The sequence below is a fragment of the Dipteris shenzhenensis genome, chromosome 7 (genome assembly GCF_047967505.1).
Source record: "Dipteris shenzhenensis isolate YYH24624 ecotype China chromosome 7, Dip_SZ_1.0, whole genome shotgun sequence".
NCBI lineage: Eukaryota > Viridiplantae > Streptophyta > Polypodiopsida > Gleicheniales > Dipteridaceae > Dipteris > Dipteris shenzhenensis.
The window spans coordinates 9,018,696-9,035,885 of record NC_141602.1 but is presented as its reverse complement, the minus strand read 5'-3'; the positions used below and the strand labels follow the sequence as shown (position 1 = coordinate 9,035,885).

General features: G+C 41.5%; 1 protein-coding gene across 2 annotated transcripts; it reads right to left on the bottom strand.

Annotated features, from left to right (window-relative positions):
• Positions 1 to 14,659: 14,659 nt before the first annotated feature.
• On the bottom strand, positions 14,660 to 16,744 carry LOC147899903 (trans-cinnamate 4-monooxygenase C4H2-like). Of its 2 annotated transcripts, XM_087376745.1 has the most exons (4): positions 15,800 to 16,744; positions 15,541 to 15,650; positions 15,236 to 15,423; positions 14,967 to 15,158 (listed from the first exon to the last, which is right to left on the bottom strand). In XM_087376745.1, the coding sequence occupies exons 1-4, from the start codon at positions 16,618 to 16,620 to the stop codon at positions 15,048 to 15,050; spliced, it is 1,230 nt and encodes a 409-aa protein (XP_087232871.1). In that variant the 5' UTR covers positions 16,621 to 16,744; the 3' UTR covers positions 14,967 to 15,047. The 2 variants fall into 2 exon arrangements, with proteins under 2 accessions (XP_087232870.1, XP_087232871.1); XM_087376744.1 differs by having other exon boundaries at positions 14,660 to 15,423.
• Positions 16,745 to 17,190: the final 446 nt, after the last annotated feature.

Below are 17,190 nucleotides of genomic sequence, written 5' to 3'. Positions count from 1 at the left end.
AATTTTGTTTGTGAAACCATCTATTTGGTTCTTCTAGAACATCATCTACATCATGTTGTTCACCCACTTACTGAACTGAATTCAATTGTACCTTGCAATCTGAAATCTCAAAAATTTTCATTACTTCATGTTGCATTTCCTCAAGAGAAATAATAAAACCCATAAAAACACATTTGATCCGCATTTGAAGCTCCTCAAACTTGCCAACTGGTAGATTGCAGTGTTGCTCCCAACCAGGCTTGCATTTGGCATAGACTAAAACATACCCGAATCATATTCAAAATAAGATCCGAGTTAGTGAGATCGCTTTCCATACATTTGTCTTGGAAAACCGCAACCCACTTGAAGAAAATCCAGCATTCACAGCAACATCTAAATCAGCCTCCTGACATAGGTACCGGCTGCAAACTGCTTGCTTTTGTGGTATGTGGCTCAATGATAATGAGGGCCGAACTTGATTAGATACATCATCTTCATCTTCAAGAGAAAGTAGAAATTGAACCATCACATCATCTTCTTCACATATGTGTTTATTATCCAAGCATGACACCTCTTCCATGACATCATGCTTATCAACTTGAACAACCACCTTCGAAACATCATGATTTGAAATATTATCCACAACATTGGCATGAAACCTTTGGTTCATTTCTGGCTTTGGTGAATCATTTGTTCATTTAAGATAGGAAAAATGCTCACACTTGCACCATCTACGTACTCCTCAATATCCTTCTCTTCATCCCACATGAAAGATAATATCTGATGGTAATCCTCAACGCATGATACATATCCATCATGACAAACATTACTTTGAATTGATTCAAAATTATTGATTGCAAATGGATTAGAAATGAATCCCAAACCTTCCTTGTCGTAGGGATGTTGAAATTCTGGTTCCTCAAAAATTGCAGTTGGATTCGTCTCCTCTTGTTGCCACATGGTATCAATAGCAGACGTTGGTGCAAAAGCATAGCATGCACAAGTGTCATATGATTATGAAATGTGATCATCCTCTGGACAATAATTCTCTTTTTTATCTTTCTCCACACTTGACAATTCATTTTCTTGTTGCTCCATCTGTCTATGAAAAAATACAGAATTGATTAGCATTGCTTAATATACTTGAACTTCCTGACTTTTTAGAATTTTTGGAACTGCTTGACTATATTACTTTCGAACTGCTTGGAATTATCTTCGGGCTCTTTGAAATCGATGTCCGACTGTTCGAACTTAATGTCTAATCGGATTTGATCTGAAACATTAATTTTTTGATTATGGACATAAGTCTCTGAATGATCAACACAATTCTTACCACCATCTTCAGAATCACTGTTGGAATTAGCTTTGAAATATGAGTTGGAATTAGAATCATTATCCTCATCATGCCCATATTTGGACTGCAAATATACTCAACCCAAAGAAATCAAATTTTGCAGATCATCACGAAATATTCCAGAATTATAGATTGTTGCCCCATTTAGGACAGGTTCAGCTTCTTAAAATGCAAGAGCATGGGTTGCACCTTTGTTTGGGATGAATCTTCTCCTCAAGGCAAGCTACCTCCTCAACAATGTAGTGTATGAATATGGCAGCCCATATTCTTCCCTTGTTTAGTCCTTTCTACATGCTGCGATGAATCTTCATGGTGGTTGCATATAGCAATTGGCTGACTGCTCGCATAGGAAGAAATCGATTCCCCAATACTCGGTCTGGTGGTATGGGGGAATGCATTGATGCAACCTTTGTTTAGATTTGACATATGACAGCACACCCTGGTTGTACTTGATTTGATTTCCAATATCTAGGCAATGGCAACAATACAACATTATATTCATATTATCCATGATGAACACAAAATACCAAACAACTTTTTGAGGAAAAAATGGCCAAAATGAATCCAAAATCAGTCCCAAGATAGAGAGCATCTTGTTGAAGGTCTCCATGAGTTTGGTGCCCTTCAACTGAATTAGTCCCCCCAAGACTGCAGGCTGTGTTATCAAATGTGCTTTACTTCAGCATTTATCAACTACTAGTTATCTCTGGTTTGGAACATCTTCACCTCATGGATGCGTCACCTTTGAATACTCCAACCCAAATTCGCTCACCAACAGCCTTGTTGTTTTTTCCAAGTTGTTGTAAAGGCTTTGTGCTCGATTGCTTTGCGTTATACTGTTGGTTGCTACAATCTCATTTCTCCAAGCACGGTCCTACTAATACATTCTCTAAAGATAAGCACTACTGGCTATTTCAATTCTCTTCTACAACATTCCTTTATTCCTCATATATCAAAGCACCAACCACTTTGAGCAATCGGGATCTTTCACGCTTGGCTTCTTCTTTTTGACAGAGTTGCTTGTTCTCTTCTGCTCTCACGAGGTTGCAATCTTCATGGACGATTTTATTCCTTGCTAGCCATTCTTGCTTCTTTTTAGGTTGCCTCTCTCTTGTGTGGACTAATCTTTGCTCAGTGACGACCACCTCTTTTGTTTCTACACACACGTTGGTTGTGTCTTCATACGTAAGTGCTTTCTTTAAAAAAGCTTCCTTGCATCACTAAAGGCAAATCCCTTCATCAATTGCTAATGAAAGAGGTCTTCATTCCATCTTGCCATGTCTTTGTCTGTAGATAAATGTCTGGTAGGATCTTCTTACCTGTGTGTACCTCCATACATTGCCATTGTTTCTTCTTGCTTCATTCTGTTTGATTCTGTCGTTTCTCTTAGTTGCTCATCTCACTACAACATTCTTGTAGCAATTATCGTTTTCCATCGCCATTTCCAGCGTCACCTTGCACGACTAAGATTGTGGGAAAGAGAGTCAATGGATCACTCTAAAGACTGTGATTGCCAGTGTTAAGAGCATACAAAGTACTCGAAAGAGTTCGAATACACAGCCTAAACATTGCATTCCTACATGATTAAGTGCAATCACTAATCCCAAAGATACAAGACCCAAAAGTAGGTAAGACACTTGGGAACCATGAAAGTCCACACCCTTTGACATCTTGACTTCGTAAATAGACTTTAAGATTGGCCACTCTTTTGTGACACATCTAGGGTCATTTTTGGTCTTATTAACAAGGGGCAGAGGCCATAACTCGCCAGATCCAATCCGAGGGGACACTTACATGAGGGCCGTAGACATATCCTCTCTCCTCGACATAGGGAGAGAGACCATTGGAATGACAATAGCACTTGTTAATAGTGGGCCACATGCAGAGACTACAAAGGAGGAAGAATGGGGACCTAGACAAGCGGAGTGACAACAACATTCTATCACTGCTTTTCTCTCTTGACGCCAGCCAACACTAGATCTTGGACCATTGTTAGACAAGCTCCTAATGTCTCTCCTCAGCAGTCCAGTTATGTTGGTCCCACAGACAGCATACACAGGTCCAGCCACTTAGAGCAATGTGACCGATTGTTGATAGACTACTAGAGGAATCTCCTTGGTGTTTGCTTTCCCCATTGTGGGTTTCTCTTGCAATAGTGTTTGCTTCCCCCATTAATAGACTACCAGAGGATTCTCCCTAGTGTTTTCATCCCACATTCTAGGTTTCTCTCGCAGTGGTAGTGTGATGTAATACTTTTATTTCTCTTCAGACATGAGCCTTGGGTTGGGGTGCCCATTTTAGTGATCCCCACCCTTAGGCTTCATAGTATCTAGTTTCTTTTTAGTCTCATAGACCCTTTGGTCTTGTGGAGACATTTATAATGTGTGTGTGTGTGTGTGTGTCAGTCGTCCTATCCCCCTCTCTCTTTGCTACCCCTTTTGTCTCTTCTTGCAGTCTGTATGGTGGGCACACACAAAAATCTTGGTGACTATATGTGTGTTTGAGTAGTGGTATGGGAGCTTAGTAGGATGTGGCTCCTATTAAATAAGTAGGGTGGGTTAGAAACTTCACGTCCAATTGGATGAAAAGCACTGGTTGAATATTTATTGGTTGCCATGTGTTGAATAGAGGCTTTACATCCTCCTTTCTTGTTGCTGAAGGACTTGAGAGGGGAGGGGACTTGTTGCCATTCTCTTTTTTTGCGAGAAGAACTTCAAAGGTTGATAGGTTGTCTACTCTTGGGCCAACTAATGTTCTCGAGACAATGCTATATAATTTCCAATTTGTTTTGCTAAGGGACCATTGGGGCAACATGCACTAAAAGATACAATTGTTCTTTGAACATGCTTTGGCTTCAAGGAGAGTGGAGAATCCAAAGAGGATAGGAGGCAGGACTCCCTTGACTGCATGCACAGAGCAGCTTAGGGGACTTAAGGCTCTACATCCACTACTAAATTAGTACTAATGCTATTGAGAACAAAAAATCCAAGAGGGAAACAAAACATGCTTTTGAAGATTGATGGGATTTATCATATGTTTCCCTCCAAGGCATGTTGCACATGGTGTCACAGTGCCATCCATACACTTCCTTAGTTTGGTGCCTATCCATTGGACTTCTCTTTGTCTTCTAGTAGCACAAAGTATTGACGTCCTCCTTGAGTTGAGCACTCAGCTCTCGTATCTCAAACAACTCCTCGCTAAAGGAAAAGACTTGCATGTGGCATTCAAGCACATTCATGAGCAAATGCATGCCATGCATCATCAATTAGATGAGATGGCACATGGAGTGGGAAATGATGGACTATTCTATAGACAGTGGGATGGCACATGAAGTGGGAGATGATGCACTGTTCCACTAGAGTCAAATTGAAAATATATGAACAAAAATGAAGCAAAAATTGAGCAGGCTATATAGCCCTATGAACCTCCTCGAAACCATCTTACTCATGGTCGTCACCATAAATGTAGGATGCATCATCACTAGAACCATGGCTATTGGTGTCCTCATCTATCATCCTCATGGTCAGTGGCCTTCTCCCCCTCCTAGTCTACATCATTATATGCACGCGATACTGAAAAAGATTGTATGAGTGCATACGGTAATTCGATGCTCCAATTCCCATCTCTTAACATTCAACTTGATGCCTTTTTTGTCATCCATTGCAATAGACTTGATTCCCAATTTCTATGTATGTACAATTGGTGTAGACCACAATGTATCAACCAAACTCTTGCATGTTAAAGAAATATCTCACAAATTTCAAATCTTGCACAATTTCTACTCCCTCTTTTCATCTTCATATTTCATTAACATTTGGAGTAACTTTAGTTTCTTCATTGTCTATATCACTTACCTCCATCAACATCAAGACTCGTCAATCAACACCAATGACATCCATCCATCACTAGCATCAAACTGCTTGTACACCTCATCAATGGAATCCATCCCTGCAACTTATATCGCTATACAACTCACCAATGTGGCAAAGCATTGTAAAGAGATGTAAATTTGGCCACATCTCAATCGTATGATCTTGGATCTAGATGCTGGAAGAATCAAAGTTAACCCTCTCAACATGCCTTATGCATTAGTAGCAAAACCCCCATTGTTGGTTCACATTAGACACGTCGAATTGCTAAAACCCAAAAGGATACTACCATCCAAGTTCCCCTTCACTCAAAGGGTCCTTGCATGGGCAAGTTGAAGGCAAAAGCTCTATGGAGAACAATTTATGGTGGTCATTGCTGATTGATGGGCTTATGTCTCTGATAAATATCTAGGAAGAGTTTTCCATGATGAATTATAGAGCAATGATAATTAGAACAACTCTCACTGACCCACCATATTGACTGTCCTCCAAATCCTTCCATGTGCATTGCTAGATAACATGAGTGAGGAAGAGCAAGCAACCAAGGTATGCCTAATTTTTTGGATTTTTTCTTATGGAGGGAAGAGCATTGTACATCAACAAGAACCCTTAATCATGGTAGTTCTCTGAGAATCCAACCTCTTGACCATTATTGATCTAGAGCTTTAGATGCCCTTGGATCTCTACAATTGAATTTCAACATGAAATTGATTGCATGAATTGATCATATCAAGGATCATTGAATTTTATTAAGATCAATTTTTATTTCCCTTTCCTTGATCCAGTTCCAAGAAGTGATCATTTTTTGGTTGCACATATTGCTATTTGATTGTTGGAATATGGTAGTAGAGTGGGCCATCTTGCCAAAATCTCTTAGTGCTTTTGGTTGGCTAGACACTATTAGGGTAGCAAGTGGATAACCGCTTTTTGCAAGAATCCTATGTGCAATAAATCTAAGAAGAAAGCTTGCTTTAGGTACCATACAAGAGGAGGACCATGTTGTTGATATAGGTAGCACTGAGGATGGAACAAAAGTACTTCTTTTGTATGATAAATAGAGTGTGTCATGCTGTTGAAGAGGGTTGTAGTATTTTAGCCATCTTGGGAATTAATAAACACAAGCAAAATTTTTTGTTATGCTACATTTTAGCTACCCATAAGCTTTGATATTGAATAATTTGATATTGAACGCATAGGAGCATATAATATTTTCACTCCATGGCATCATTTTTATAAATATCTAACAAGACAAGGAAAATTCGACCATTGTACTCACTTGAACAATGGACAACACTCAAATCTTGTGGGAGCATATAAAGCTCTTCAATCCATGGCCATTTTTATACATATCTAACAAGATAAGGGAAAAGAGAGCATTGTACTTACTTCAACAATGGACAACACTCAAATCTATTCCCATAACTAGCAATATATGTTTCCTCTCGTCTCTCCCTTAGCATCTAAAGAGGTCACACACACACACACACACACACACAGAGAAGTTGGAACTAATACATACATACATAGAAGTTAGAAGTTAGAACTAATTTGACACCAAGGAAGTTATGCACATACCAAGAAACGACACTCAATATTGATGATTTATTTACAATGGTGACATGGATGTGGTTCCATAGGTACTCAAATTTAACGAAAAATGTTCTAGGTCACATTTGAAAATTTTGGAATTGATGCACTATATGCATGTGAGGTGAATGCTTATGCTAATTCTAATGTCAAAATTGAAGCTAGAGGCAGAGAGAGAGAGAGAGAGAGAGAGAGAGAGAGAGAGAGAGAGAGCGAGAGAGGGGGGGGGGAGAGGGAGAGAGGGAGAGAGGGAGAGAGAGAAAAAGAGAGGGAGGGAGGGAGGGGGAGAGAGAGAGAGAGAGAGAGAGAGAGAGAGAGAGAGAGAGAATGTCACAACAACCCTTCTACCAGTTGGCCCAAAATGGTTGAGATACAATAGCTCAGTGTTGTTGCATGCTACACACTCGAGTATCCTTTGTAGTAGCAAGAATGATCCTAGGATTCTAGACCCTTACATACATGATTCATGTTCGGCACTCACGATGCTTGGTACTACCCTTTTCCTTTACAACTAATCGTCCTAGCAAAACATAGTGACTACTTCGTTTTGGTTTGGTTGGTCAGAATTTGCCCAGGCGTATCTTCATGTTTACAATCGACGGTGCTCTTTGTTTGGTGGTTTGGCTCTAGGTCAGTTGGAAGTTTTCTTGGTCTTTGTTCTAGGTGCATGTCTTTGACTTCTTTTGCCATCTAGCACTCCTTCCCTTGTTGCCTAGTGCCGCTCACCTACCGTGCATGACTATAGTGGATTAATGCATGATCCACGGATGTACTTTGTGGATTGACAGATTTGTGTTTCTTCCTTCTTTATCTAGTCCTTCATTGGGGGGTTCTCTTTATCCTTTGTGAGGGAGCTTTGGCTATCAGCTTTCTCCTTTAGTTTGCAAGCTTGTCTTTTTAGTAGTTGATTCCTTGAGCCGTCTGTTCCAAGATTCAATACTTGTCCCCCCTCTATTTGGAGCAGTGTCCTCATGGTTCTCATTTTTTGTTATGTTCATGGAGGCATTGTTTGATGATATTCTTCCAAGCTTGATTGAGAGGTTCAGTGCATTGATGGAAAAAGTCATATATCTTATTGGCTTCCATGCCAGAGATTGCACCCACACACCAATTAAGGGTGTTGAGCACGTGCAAGCCCTTGATCCAGTTGTTCTAGGTTTTTACCTCTTGAACCAATTCAGTGACTTTACACCATCAAAGAGCATGCATTTGTGATGTGTAACCACTTTGCAAATTATTCTAGGCTTTTGCCTCTCGAACCAATTCAGTGACTTTACACCATCAAAGAGCATGCATTTGTGATGTGCAACCACTTTGCAAATATTTGTAGCCCATTTGAATCAAGTACAAGGATCTTCTTCCATGCTTTCTCAGTGGTAAGGGGGATGGTAACTGCAACATTGTGGAGAATGATGCATTCACATCCTCTTCTTTCATCTAGCCTAGCCTCTCTTTCTGTCTACTCTCGAGCACGCCTTGGTGATGGTGATAGTTGGGGGTCTTCTGTGTCTTAAGAACTTGTCCTCTTCCCTTAGCCTTCTGGACTATTATTTGGCTAGGCTTGAATGTATAAAATGATTTGCCATATAGTAAATTAGATTACGGGGCCGCCTCACTTGTAATGCCACATCGCTGCCATGGTTTGTTGCTTCATCTTGGCTATAATTTGTAGCATCTAATTGGACTTGGGGGGTGCACCTACTAAGAAACACTATGTACAACATGTGTTCAAAGGGTAGTTAAAAAACCCCTTCCTAAAATATTTTTATGAATTCAATGACCCCTTTTTCTTTATCAACTTATGGGTTTTATTAAAAAATAACTTAAAAAAACCCCTTGTGTAATGCTACATTGAAGTTGTACTTATCTCAGGGTTTGTGCCTATTTTGGGCGCCTCTCATCTTGGCTTGACATAATTGCCCAATTAATGTTGATTTGATGGTTGTTAAGGCATGAATGATCCTATTCATGGGATTCTGAGCTGGGATTCTAAGGGTTGGGTCTTCTGGTATTTGTTTGTCTATCATTCTACACAATAGAGATGGGATTTCCTCTTATATGGCCTACTATGTATATCTGATTCTATTCCTGTGTGTTAGCATTTTCGATAGGTATGTTCCCTGTTATGCTGAGGTTATGATGTGATGATATTTTCCATTATCACACCATAATGTCTTATTCGATATGTAGAGGTGCTACACATTGGTGAACATATTTTATATTACCTTCACATGCATGGTGTTTTTGGGGTTTCATGTTTGCCCATCAGTGTTTGTATTACTATGAGGCGGGGCGCATGAATCCACAAGAAAATTACTAACTCCTCCGGGAGATTAATGCGAAGATCTTGTGCTTGAGGCTAGAGATATGTCGGGCTCAAGATGAGATTCACTTGGTGGTGTGAATAGATCCATAGAATGAGGCATATGGTGATCTCTAGTTTGTGGACACTCTTATTCGTGTGATTCAGGGTCTTTGGGCACAACTTCATGTTCTTTCTAGTCCTAACCGTGAAAAATCTATCGTACTATATGTGCACATGTTTGCAAGGTCCCCCTTGAACTATTGGTGCCTACAACATGGGAAATTGTGATGGCATCAATGTTATGGGTCGCGGATCATGCGGGTTTGCTAGAGGATTCTTGTTCCCACGAAGCACCCGACATGTAAGGTGAGGTCACACTATGAAGTTTCCATCGACGGTCGAGTTCCTGCCCTTCATTATGCGCTTTTAGGATAAGCTATCACGTGGTGAGTGCACCGTTATCACTAGGTGCTACTACCCCTCCTCTTTTGGTGCAAGGTCTCTTTCCACTTTTGGGGAATCCAACTTTACCGACTAGTGGTGTTAATCTGATGGTGGTGGCTCCGACTCATGTGAAATATATGAACTTCTTGGGGAAGTCCTAGGAAGATTTAGATGCACATGCTTGACAACTCAATAAGGTGTACATGCTAAATGTTCTTAGTGTGGTGGATGCGGCTCAAAAGGAGGCTACTTTTTAGTCGACTCTAGGTGACAAAGCGACAAGGTGGCTGCTGGAGTCTATCATGGATCATTTCTTGACATATGATCTCACCAAGGCTTCATTCTTGAGGCACTTTTGCAAGGAAAAGACAATTTCACAAACTCTAGAGGGATTGCAGCTCTTGAAGGAGGGTAATCAAGATGTAAGGATTATGCGGCCTAGTTTTACCAACTTTTGCAGAGGGTTTCGGCCAATCAACAGCTTTGAGTGGAAGTGCTCAATGAGTATTTCATTTCAGGTCTTTCACGAGACTTGCGGATAGCCTTGCTGACATTGTTGATGAAAAATGATGGCACTTGTGGATGTGATCGAGTAGGTGACTCGTCAGATGAGTCATTACAGGGTTGGATGGGAAACAAAGAGTAAGAAACATATTGATAGTGACGTGGAGATGAAGGACGGTAGTTTTGATGATAGTTTTGAGGAAGACAATAGGATTTAGATGCGGAAGAGGAGAACAAGACCAAGAAATCCTTAGAGGGAAGGTCAACTCAGTAGCCTTTAGAGAGCCCATGCCTAGCAAGGTACAGATGGAACTTTGGTGTATTAATTGTCACGATTTGGGCCATTCATCCATAGAGTGCGCTCTTAATGAAAAATGATGTGTGATTAGCATGACCAATACATACACCACATCCAATTGTCACTGCAATGGATGGGGTCAGAGAGCTCATGGCAAACTAGTGGGCCAGCTCTCACAGAGAACAATATGGAAGGATCCTTTGTGCAAACACAACTGACAGTGGAATCAAAGTAACCATTCTTGTCAAGAGGTGGTGATGGTACGGGTTGTGGTCACGGGCATGGTTTCGGAGGATGAGGCCCAAAGAATTGCTTGTTCTATATGGGAGAGGGGCATTTTCGGGAATGAGTGCCCAAAAGATAAAGAATATGGTCAGCAAAAAGCTGAGCAAAAAAGTTGGCTGGAAAAATGCCCAACACGTCAAATTGAATCGTGAAAATCATGGATGATGATCTTGCGATAACATAAAAATGCATGTGGTTATAAGAGATGGCATGAATGTGTAGGGTCCATCAACAAGGCAAAGCATTCTACTTCAATGGCCAGTTCAAGAAAACGCATCCCAGCAAGTGTTGAACAAGTAAAGGATGAAGCTCTGCTAGAGGAGGCATCGGTGCCAAAGTGGAATGTGGTTGCGGTCTGCAAGTTGCAATTTGCAAATACCCCAACATCACCAGAAGTGCAATTGTTCCAAAGTGCAAAACATACTCAAGCACCAAGGGTCAACTTGATACCACTCAGTGCAGGCAAAACAACGAAAATGAACAAAAAGCCAAATACAGATGCCGTCAACTTTGAAGATCTCGAATCGGAGTCTCTCTTGTGGATGCACCAATTCAGATTTCTCTTGGGCAGTTGTTGAAGCTCCAGTATTTCGCAAGTGAGACAACACTTCTAGAAGTGAATGTGTTCCAAGTAGCATTGATGCCAGTTTTGGCTATGCCTTTAACTGATATGTAGATTCCAGTCATTGCGAAGTCTTTGGGCCGATGATTTTCACAAGTTTTGATTGATGACAGCTCAGGTGTTAATATTGTCATGCTCACAACCTGTCAGGAGATGGGATGGATGGATTGGTGACCAGCTCCATTTCTAGTGTGTGCGGTGGACCAAAGGCAAGTATGACCACTTGGCATCCTAAAATTTATGGTCATGGAGGTTGAAGAGATTTCCATCGTATTCTCTTTTGTGGTCCATGGAGGCAACCAGTTCGGAATATAGTTTCCTATTGGATAGGCCGTGGCTGTGGCAAGCTCACATCAAGAAAAACTAGGATTGACTACCTTATTTATGCAATGGGGCACAAAGAAAGTCCAAGTTTTGATGGGAGTGGCATGTCTATAGAAGGAAGCAGTACCACCAGTGTTAACAAAGACTGTGAACATGGTGGATGGCTTGGATAACAAAGAAGAGGAGCTTTTAAAGGCTAATATGGCTTTGCTTCCGCTCTATTTAGCGGACATGGATGAAATCTCAATGCAGTACATGCTTCCAAAGCACTCTACGGGAGTGGTGAGTCTAGTTGAGAGGAGTGAACCCATAACTACTGATATGGATCTTCGGGGTGTCTTTGAGCAATAGTGGGAATTTGAGGAATGGATGAACCATGTCACTCGGATACACAAGGATGTCCTTGACACCATTCTTAAAGGCCGACAAGAACTCAAAGCTGGTAAAAATCAGTACCTTTTTGGGTGTAGAGCTTTGAATCATGTTGGTTGCTTTGCTGAATAAATTCGTATACGTATTTTCTTGGGATTATTCACTAAACTAAACAAGTGCCTAAGAGTAGACATGAACACCAAAAATACGAACAAATATAAGGAATAAAACTCCTCTTTTTATTGTCAAATGCATGCATAAAAAGGATCCCTTGTGTCTTTGGCCAAAACCTCTCATATGTTCCCTCCAAACTATTGTTTAGTTTACCAAGCACATGAATCATGCTCCTCCAATACTTCACTATTCCGTAGATAAACATTGTGAAAGATGCTCATTGGGGGGTCAATCTTCATAAAACCCATATAGCATGTGTGTAAAACATGTATTGAAAATACCCCTATTCATCGCGTTTTTACATTTTCTTATGTAACTTTTTTAATCTTTAAAATTTAGGCACCCCTACGTAAATCAACACATTTAAATTACACTAACTTATTGTTTACACTAAATCTACACCTCTCCATAAATCTACACCTCATGTATGTAAACGGCATGTAAGTCCAGTAATAATAAATACCCCTCTGTGCACTAACATGCTATGTTACATGTTTATGGGCGACCCCTATAAGAAGATGCTTCTTATCCCATCAAGTGGATCCATTATCCATAGGAGGAATTTGTATGTAGTAAGAGATCATATACAAATCAAAGATGAGATCATATTGCATTTGAAGTTATGAAAAAGGCAATAATGAATTGATGTGTTTAGCAAGGAGTTGTAAGATCTATTTGTTACGTTTTAGACTCAACAGAATTGGGTTTCATCTAACAAGAAGGATGTTTGTTGCCACCAAATAGGTAAGAAAGAATACATTCAACATCCCATAGATCTCCTAGATGAGCTTCAAGTATTAGTTGCTTTTACATCGGTTCTTTCAATACCATACCAATTATCACTATTTCATTTAGTGGTCAGGTATTTGTGCATTCTTAAGTGTTAGAATCTACTTGTTATACTGCAATAGCATCAGATAGCATAGCTATATTGTTGATTACCTCACTCATGCAATATTAAGGGGTACTTGTTATATTGCAATTGCAATAATTAACACAACTTTAGTGTGAAGTAGCGATGCTATGTAGGTGTTCGTACTTTTTTACTATCAAATTGCATTGCTATATGGTACTTATCACTATCGTCCTATCTTTATACTATGATGTAGCAATTTGCATTGTTTTATTGTGAATTGGAATGATATACTAGCAATGAATCACTACTATAGTACTATGAAATTGTCCTCTATGATTTAGCTAGCCACTGTTATGTTTGAATACGTAGTACTTTGGTTCACTTAGCATAATGACTATATACTTGAATGATGCAATCTAGAAGTGGCAATACTACACTATATATTAGCACTGCTTAACTATGTTGTTATGTAGGCATGAGCATTGTTTTACTAAGAAATAGTGGTTTGCGATTCAATTAACACTGCTATATACTTTGAATTAGTAGTACTATTATGGGTTAGCACAATGATGTATCAGAATGAATTGCTATCTAGAAGTTAGATCTCATGTACTTTGGTTTAGCCCTGCCTTACTATGAAATACCGTTCTTTTGTAGATACCATGATTTGTGGAAGTATAACCATCATATTAACTTTGTCTCTCTTTACATGCTCTTGGATTTACTTATTATCGCTGCATGAAAGATTGTGTTCACACTTGGTGAATCACCTGAGTTCATTATCAAGCATTGCAATGCTTCATACTCTTGGTGAATCACAACAAGTTTCATCATTGCCCAACCATAATAGTGCTATGAACTTAGCGTGTTATGCAAAATTGAAACAACTAATTGAATCTCCACCAATTTTGACACCCGACAGCTTGGCCTCTCTCTACAGAGCAAACCCACGTGTAGCCCAAGGCTATAGATGCATTCAATTCCAGATGTAGGGCTCAAAAGATTTCCACGTGTCCTTTGATTGGGCAAAAGAGGGTGGTAGCATACTTATGCAAAGATTCAACATACTAAATTTGTTTAACTTGAGATCTACCTCCATGTATTCCAACTTCCAAGCTCAATCCTCTCTCATAAAACAAGCTATAAATGATGAAAATAATTCATTAGGCCTCTGCCCAAGATCCAAAATAAGGAAAAAGAAGATGAATTGGATGGGTAGCATGGAAAAGAGGGCGAAAAGCTGTGCGTGCGTGAGAAAGTAGAGAAAAAGATTTAAGGGATGGAAATAGCAAGGCTTGGAGGACACGTTATTTTCCCTTTGGTCAGGAAAATACCGCTTCCCTCCTAAAAAAGAAGGCAGCGGTTCAATTGTTCAGTTTGGCAAAATCGAGCACTATATCACTGTTACGTTTGAAAATCGATCAAACGCGGCACATGTTGAATCGATCGAAGTGAGCATGCGATAGATGTTAGAGATTGTACATCATAGATGATCTACATGAATCACTGGCAGCGTAGGACGGTACAAAGGTTGGCAAAATCGAGCAGGGAAGCGCGTTTGGAGTATTTTGGAAGTCCTAGAAGCCGTCCCCGGTCCGCCCAACGCCCTTTGATGATTCGAGAGTTCACAAGGCCACAAATCAAATCGCGTTTGCAATAGGATTGATGGGAAAAGAATGGGGAGTATTTACAAAGTGGCAGGCGACAGACGTTGAATCCAGCGAAGTGGGCGCAATAGACGTTAGACTGATGGTCTACAATCACTTATAGCGTAGATCAGGATGATCTACTATCACTAAAAGAGTCTACAATCAATGGCAGCGTAGATGAGCTGATAAGCTACATTATATATTATGCTGTGTGTTTGAGCGGTTTCACTACAACAGTAGATTTCTTAGCGATGCTGAGACTGAGCTGTCCGCAAACTTCGGTAACGTCGACTTTGTCTGAGCCAGGAACCGGCACCATTTCGAAGGCCTGCACGAGCCTTCCGATCACCAGCCCCAAAATAGGCAGCGCGATGATGCTTCCCGGACAGCTCCTCCTCCCTGATCCGAACGGGATGAACCTGAAATCATTGCCTGTAAGTTCGATCTTCTCCTCCAAAAATCGCTCCGGCCTGAACTCCTCGGGCTTGTCCCAGTATTTCGCGTTGTTGGCTATCCCCCACGCGTTCACCAGCACCCTGCACCCCGCCGGAATGTCATATCCCCCCAGTTTCGTCGCTTGCCGATTCATGTGCGGCACTAGCATCGGAATTACCATATGCATTCGCAAAATCTCTTTCACTATGGCCTGCAGGTAGGGTAGCTTGCCCACGTCCGGTTCCATGATGGGCACTCCCTCACCCAGCACGCCGTTCAATTCGTCTCTCAACTTTCTCTGAATATCTGGGTGATTTACTAGCTCTGCAATCGCCCACTCCGAGGACCACAGTGTCGTCTCGATTGCTGTACTACGGAAGCAATAACGCAGAGTGAATCTATTTACTATCAAACAAGCCATCGCGACGTGTATGCAACTCCTACACCTCCCATGATCTATCCACTACCATTAATAGAGCCTACCTGCAACATTCATGTTCTGAATCAGGTACAGCACGCTGTTCTCGCTTATCTCTCCTTTCAAATGCGCATCCAGGAAAAAATCGACTCCGACCTTCTCAGCATCTTTCTTCCTGCACCAGTTCAACAACCACCCGTCTTAAACCTCAGATTAAAAACAAGGGGAAAGAAGTCTTCGGAAGCCAAGTTCTGATTTCTAACTGGAGCTTTGATCAACCGTAACAGCTTTTAAATTTTAGTATGGCAGCACGAGATGGCTTACGTCCTGCGTTCGTTGAGGAAAGCATCTCTCAGGAACGCAAGCCTTCGCTGATTAGCTTCCCACACATCCTTGAGATACGCTCGCAAAAGGGGCTTCAAGGACGGGACAAAGTCCCCGTAATTGTACTTGAAGCTATGGGCTAAGCGTCTATTGTCCCTGTTGAGAACCATAAGTTGAACATACAGTGGATCATCCAATCCGTTGAATCTCCTCTCAAACATCATTCTGTAGACGATATTATACATCATGAGCTGCAATCTGTTTCTAATGATAATTCCAGTTGTTGTCGCTCCGGGCATGGCCTGTATCTCGTTGATTGCGAGGTCAATCTCCTCTTCCCAGCCACGCCTGCTCTGCTGAACAACTTTGTTGGTAAAGAAAGGCAAGGTTGCAATGCGTCGCATCTTGCGCCAGTGCTCGCCATAGTCTGCAAACACCATATCTTGCCCTTGTCCTGTCGTCATGTCAAACACCAGGTTTCTAGCTCGGGATCCGAACTCCACCCCTTGCGTCTGTAGCACCTCCTTCGCCATCTCGGGCGACGACACGACCAACACGTTCCGCTGCCCCATGCGCAGGAGGCAGATGTCACCATACTTCTTGGCCAACTCCGCCAAGTTCCTGGGAGTGAGGCCTTCTCGGAACTGAAGCCAGCTACCGATCACAGGCAAGGGGAAAGGCCCAGGGGGCAGCTTCACTCTGGCTCTCAGGATGAGTTGATAACCAAGGGAAGACACAAGGAGGGAGAGGATAGAGGCCAGGATAAAGCTTAAGATGCTACCATAGAATCTGTAGGAGGCTAAACCAGCGAGGGGCTCCATGAAGGGAGAAAGAGTGAGCAAGAAGGAGCCAAACTCGGGCAAAGGGGCTACAACGAGAAGCGAATAGTGCAGATGAAGTGATGGTACGTGGACGAGAGCCAAGTGGAAGACTACTAACGCGAGACGAGAGAGAGAGGGACAGAGGGCGAGTGTGTGTGTCTCACCCTGCCCCACAAAAAAAAGTGTGTCTCACCCTGCAGGTTGGAGCTGAGGTGGCGCCCATTTGCTCGGAGATTGTTTGCTGCTTGACTCAGCGTATCTGAGCGCCCAGGCAGGTAGGGTCAAGCAGTCAACCGGTAACCAATCAGGAGTTGCCACATCTGTGTAAACCCGAATTTCCTTGCTATCGGACCATGTGCTCGGATTTTCGACAGGCTCTTGCCAACTCGAGGCAACCATGTGCCCCCAATTCCGTTTGCAACGGATAGGCAACATGAATATCGGATCGCAATCTCCAACACACATGTGCCCAATCTATGTATGTATGTAGTCTCATTTCACTAAAATTGCATAAATGAGTAGCATGACTTGTCTATGACTGGTTAGAGACAAGCATCCCTTGGTCCAAGG

Bases quoted from the DNA above. Each gene is read 5' to 3' on its own strand.
- LOC147899903 (XM_087376744.1), bottom strand. From the start codon at position 16,620: ATGGAGCCCCTCGCTGGTTTAGCCTCCTACAGATTCTATGGTAGCATC. The intron at 15,651-15,799 runs GTAAGCCATCTC...GAACTGGTGCAG, and splicing joins TTCCTCAACGAACGCAGGAC to GAAGAAAGATGCTGAGAAGG. The intron at 15,424-15,540 runs GTAGGCTCTATT...TCCGTAGTACAG, and splicing joins TCAGAACATGAATGTTGCAG to CAATCGAGACGACACTGTGG.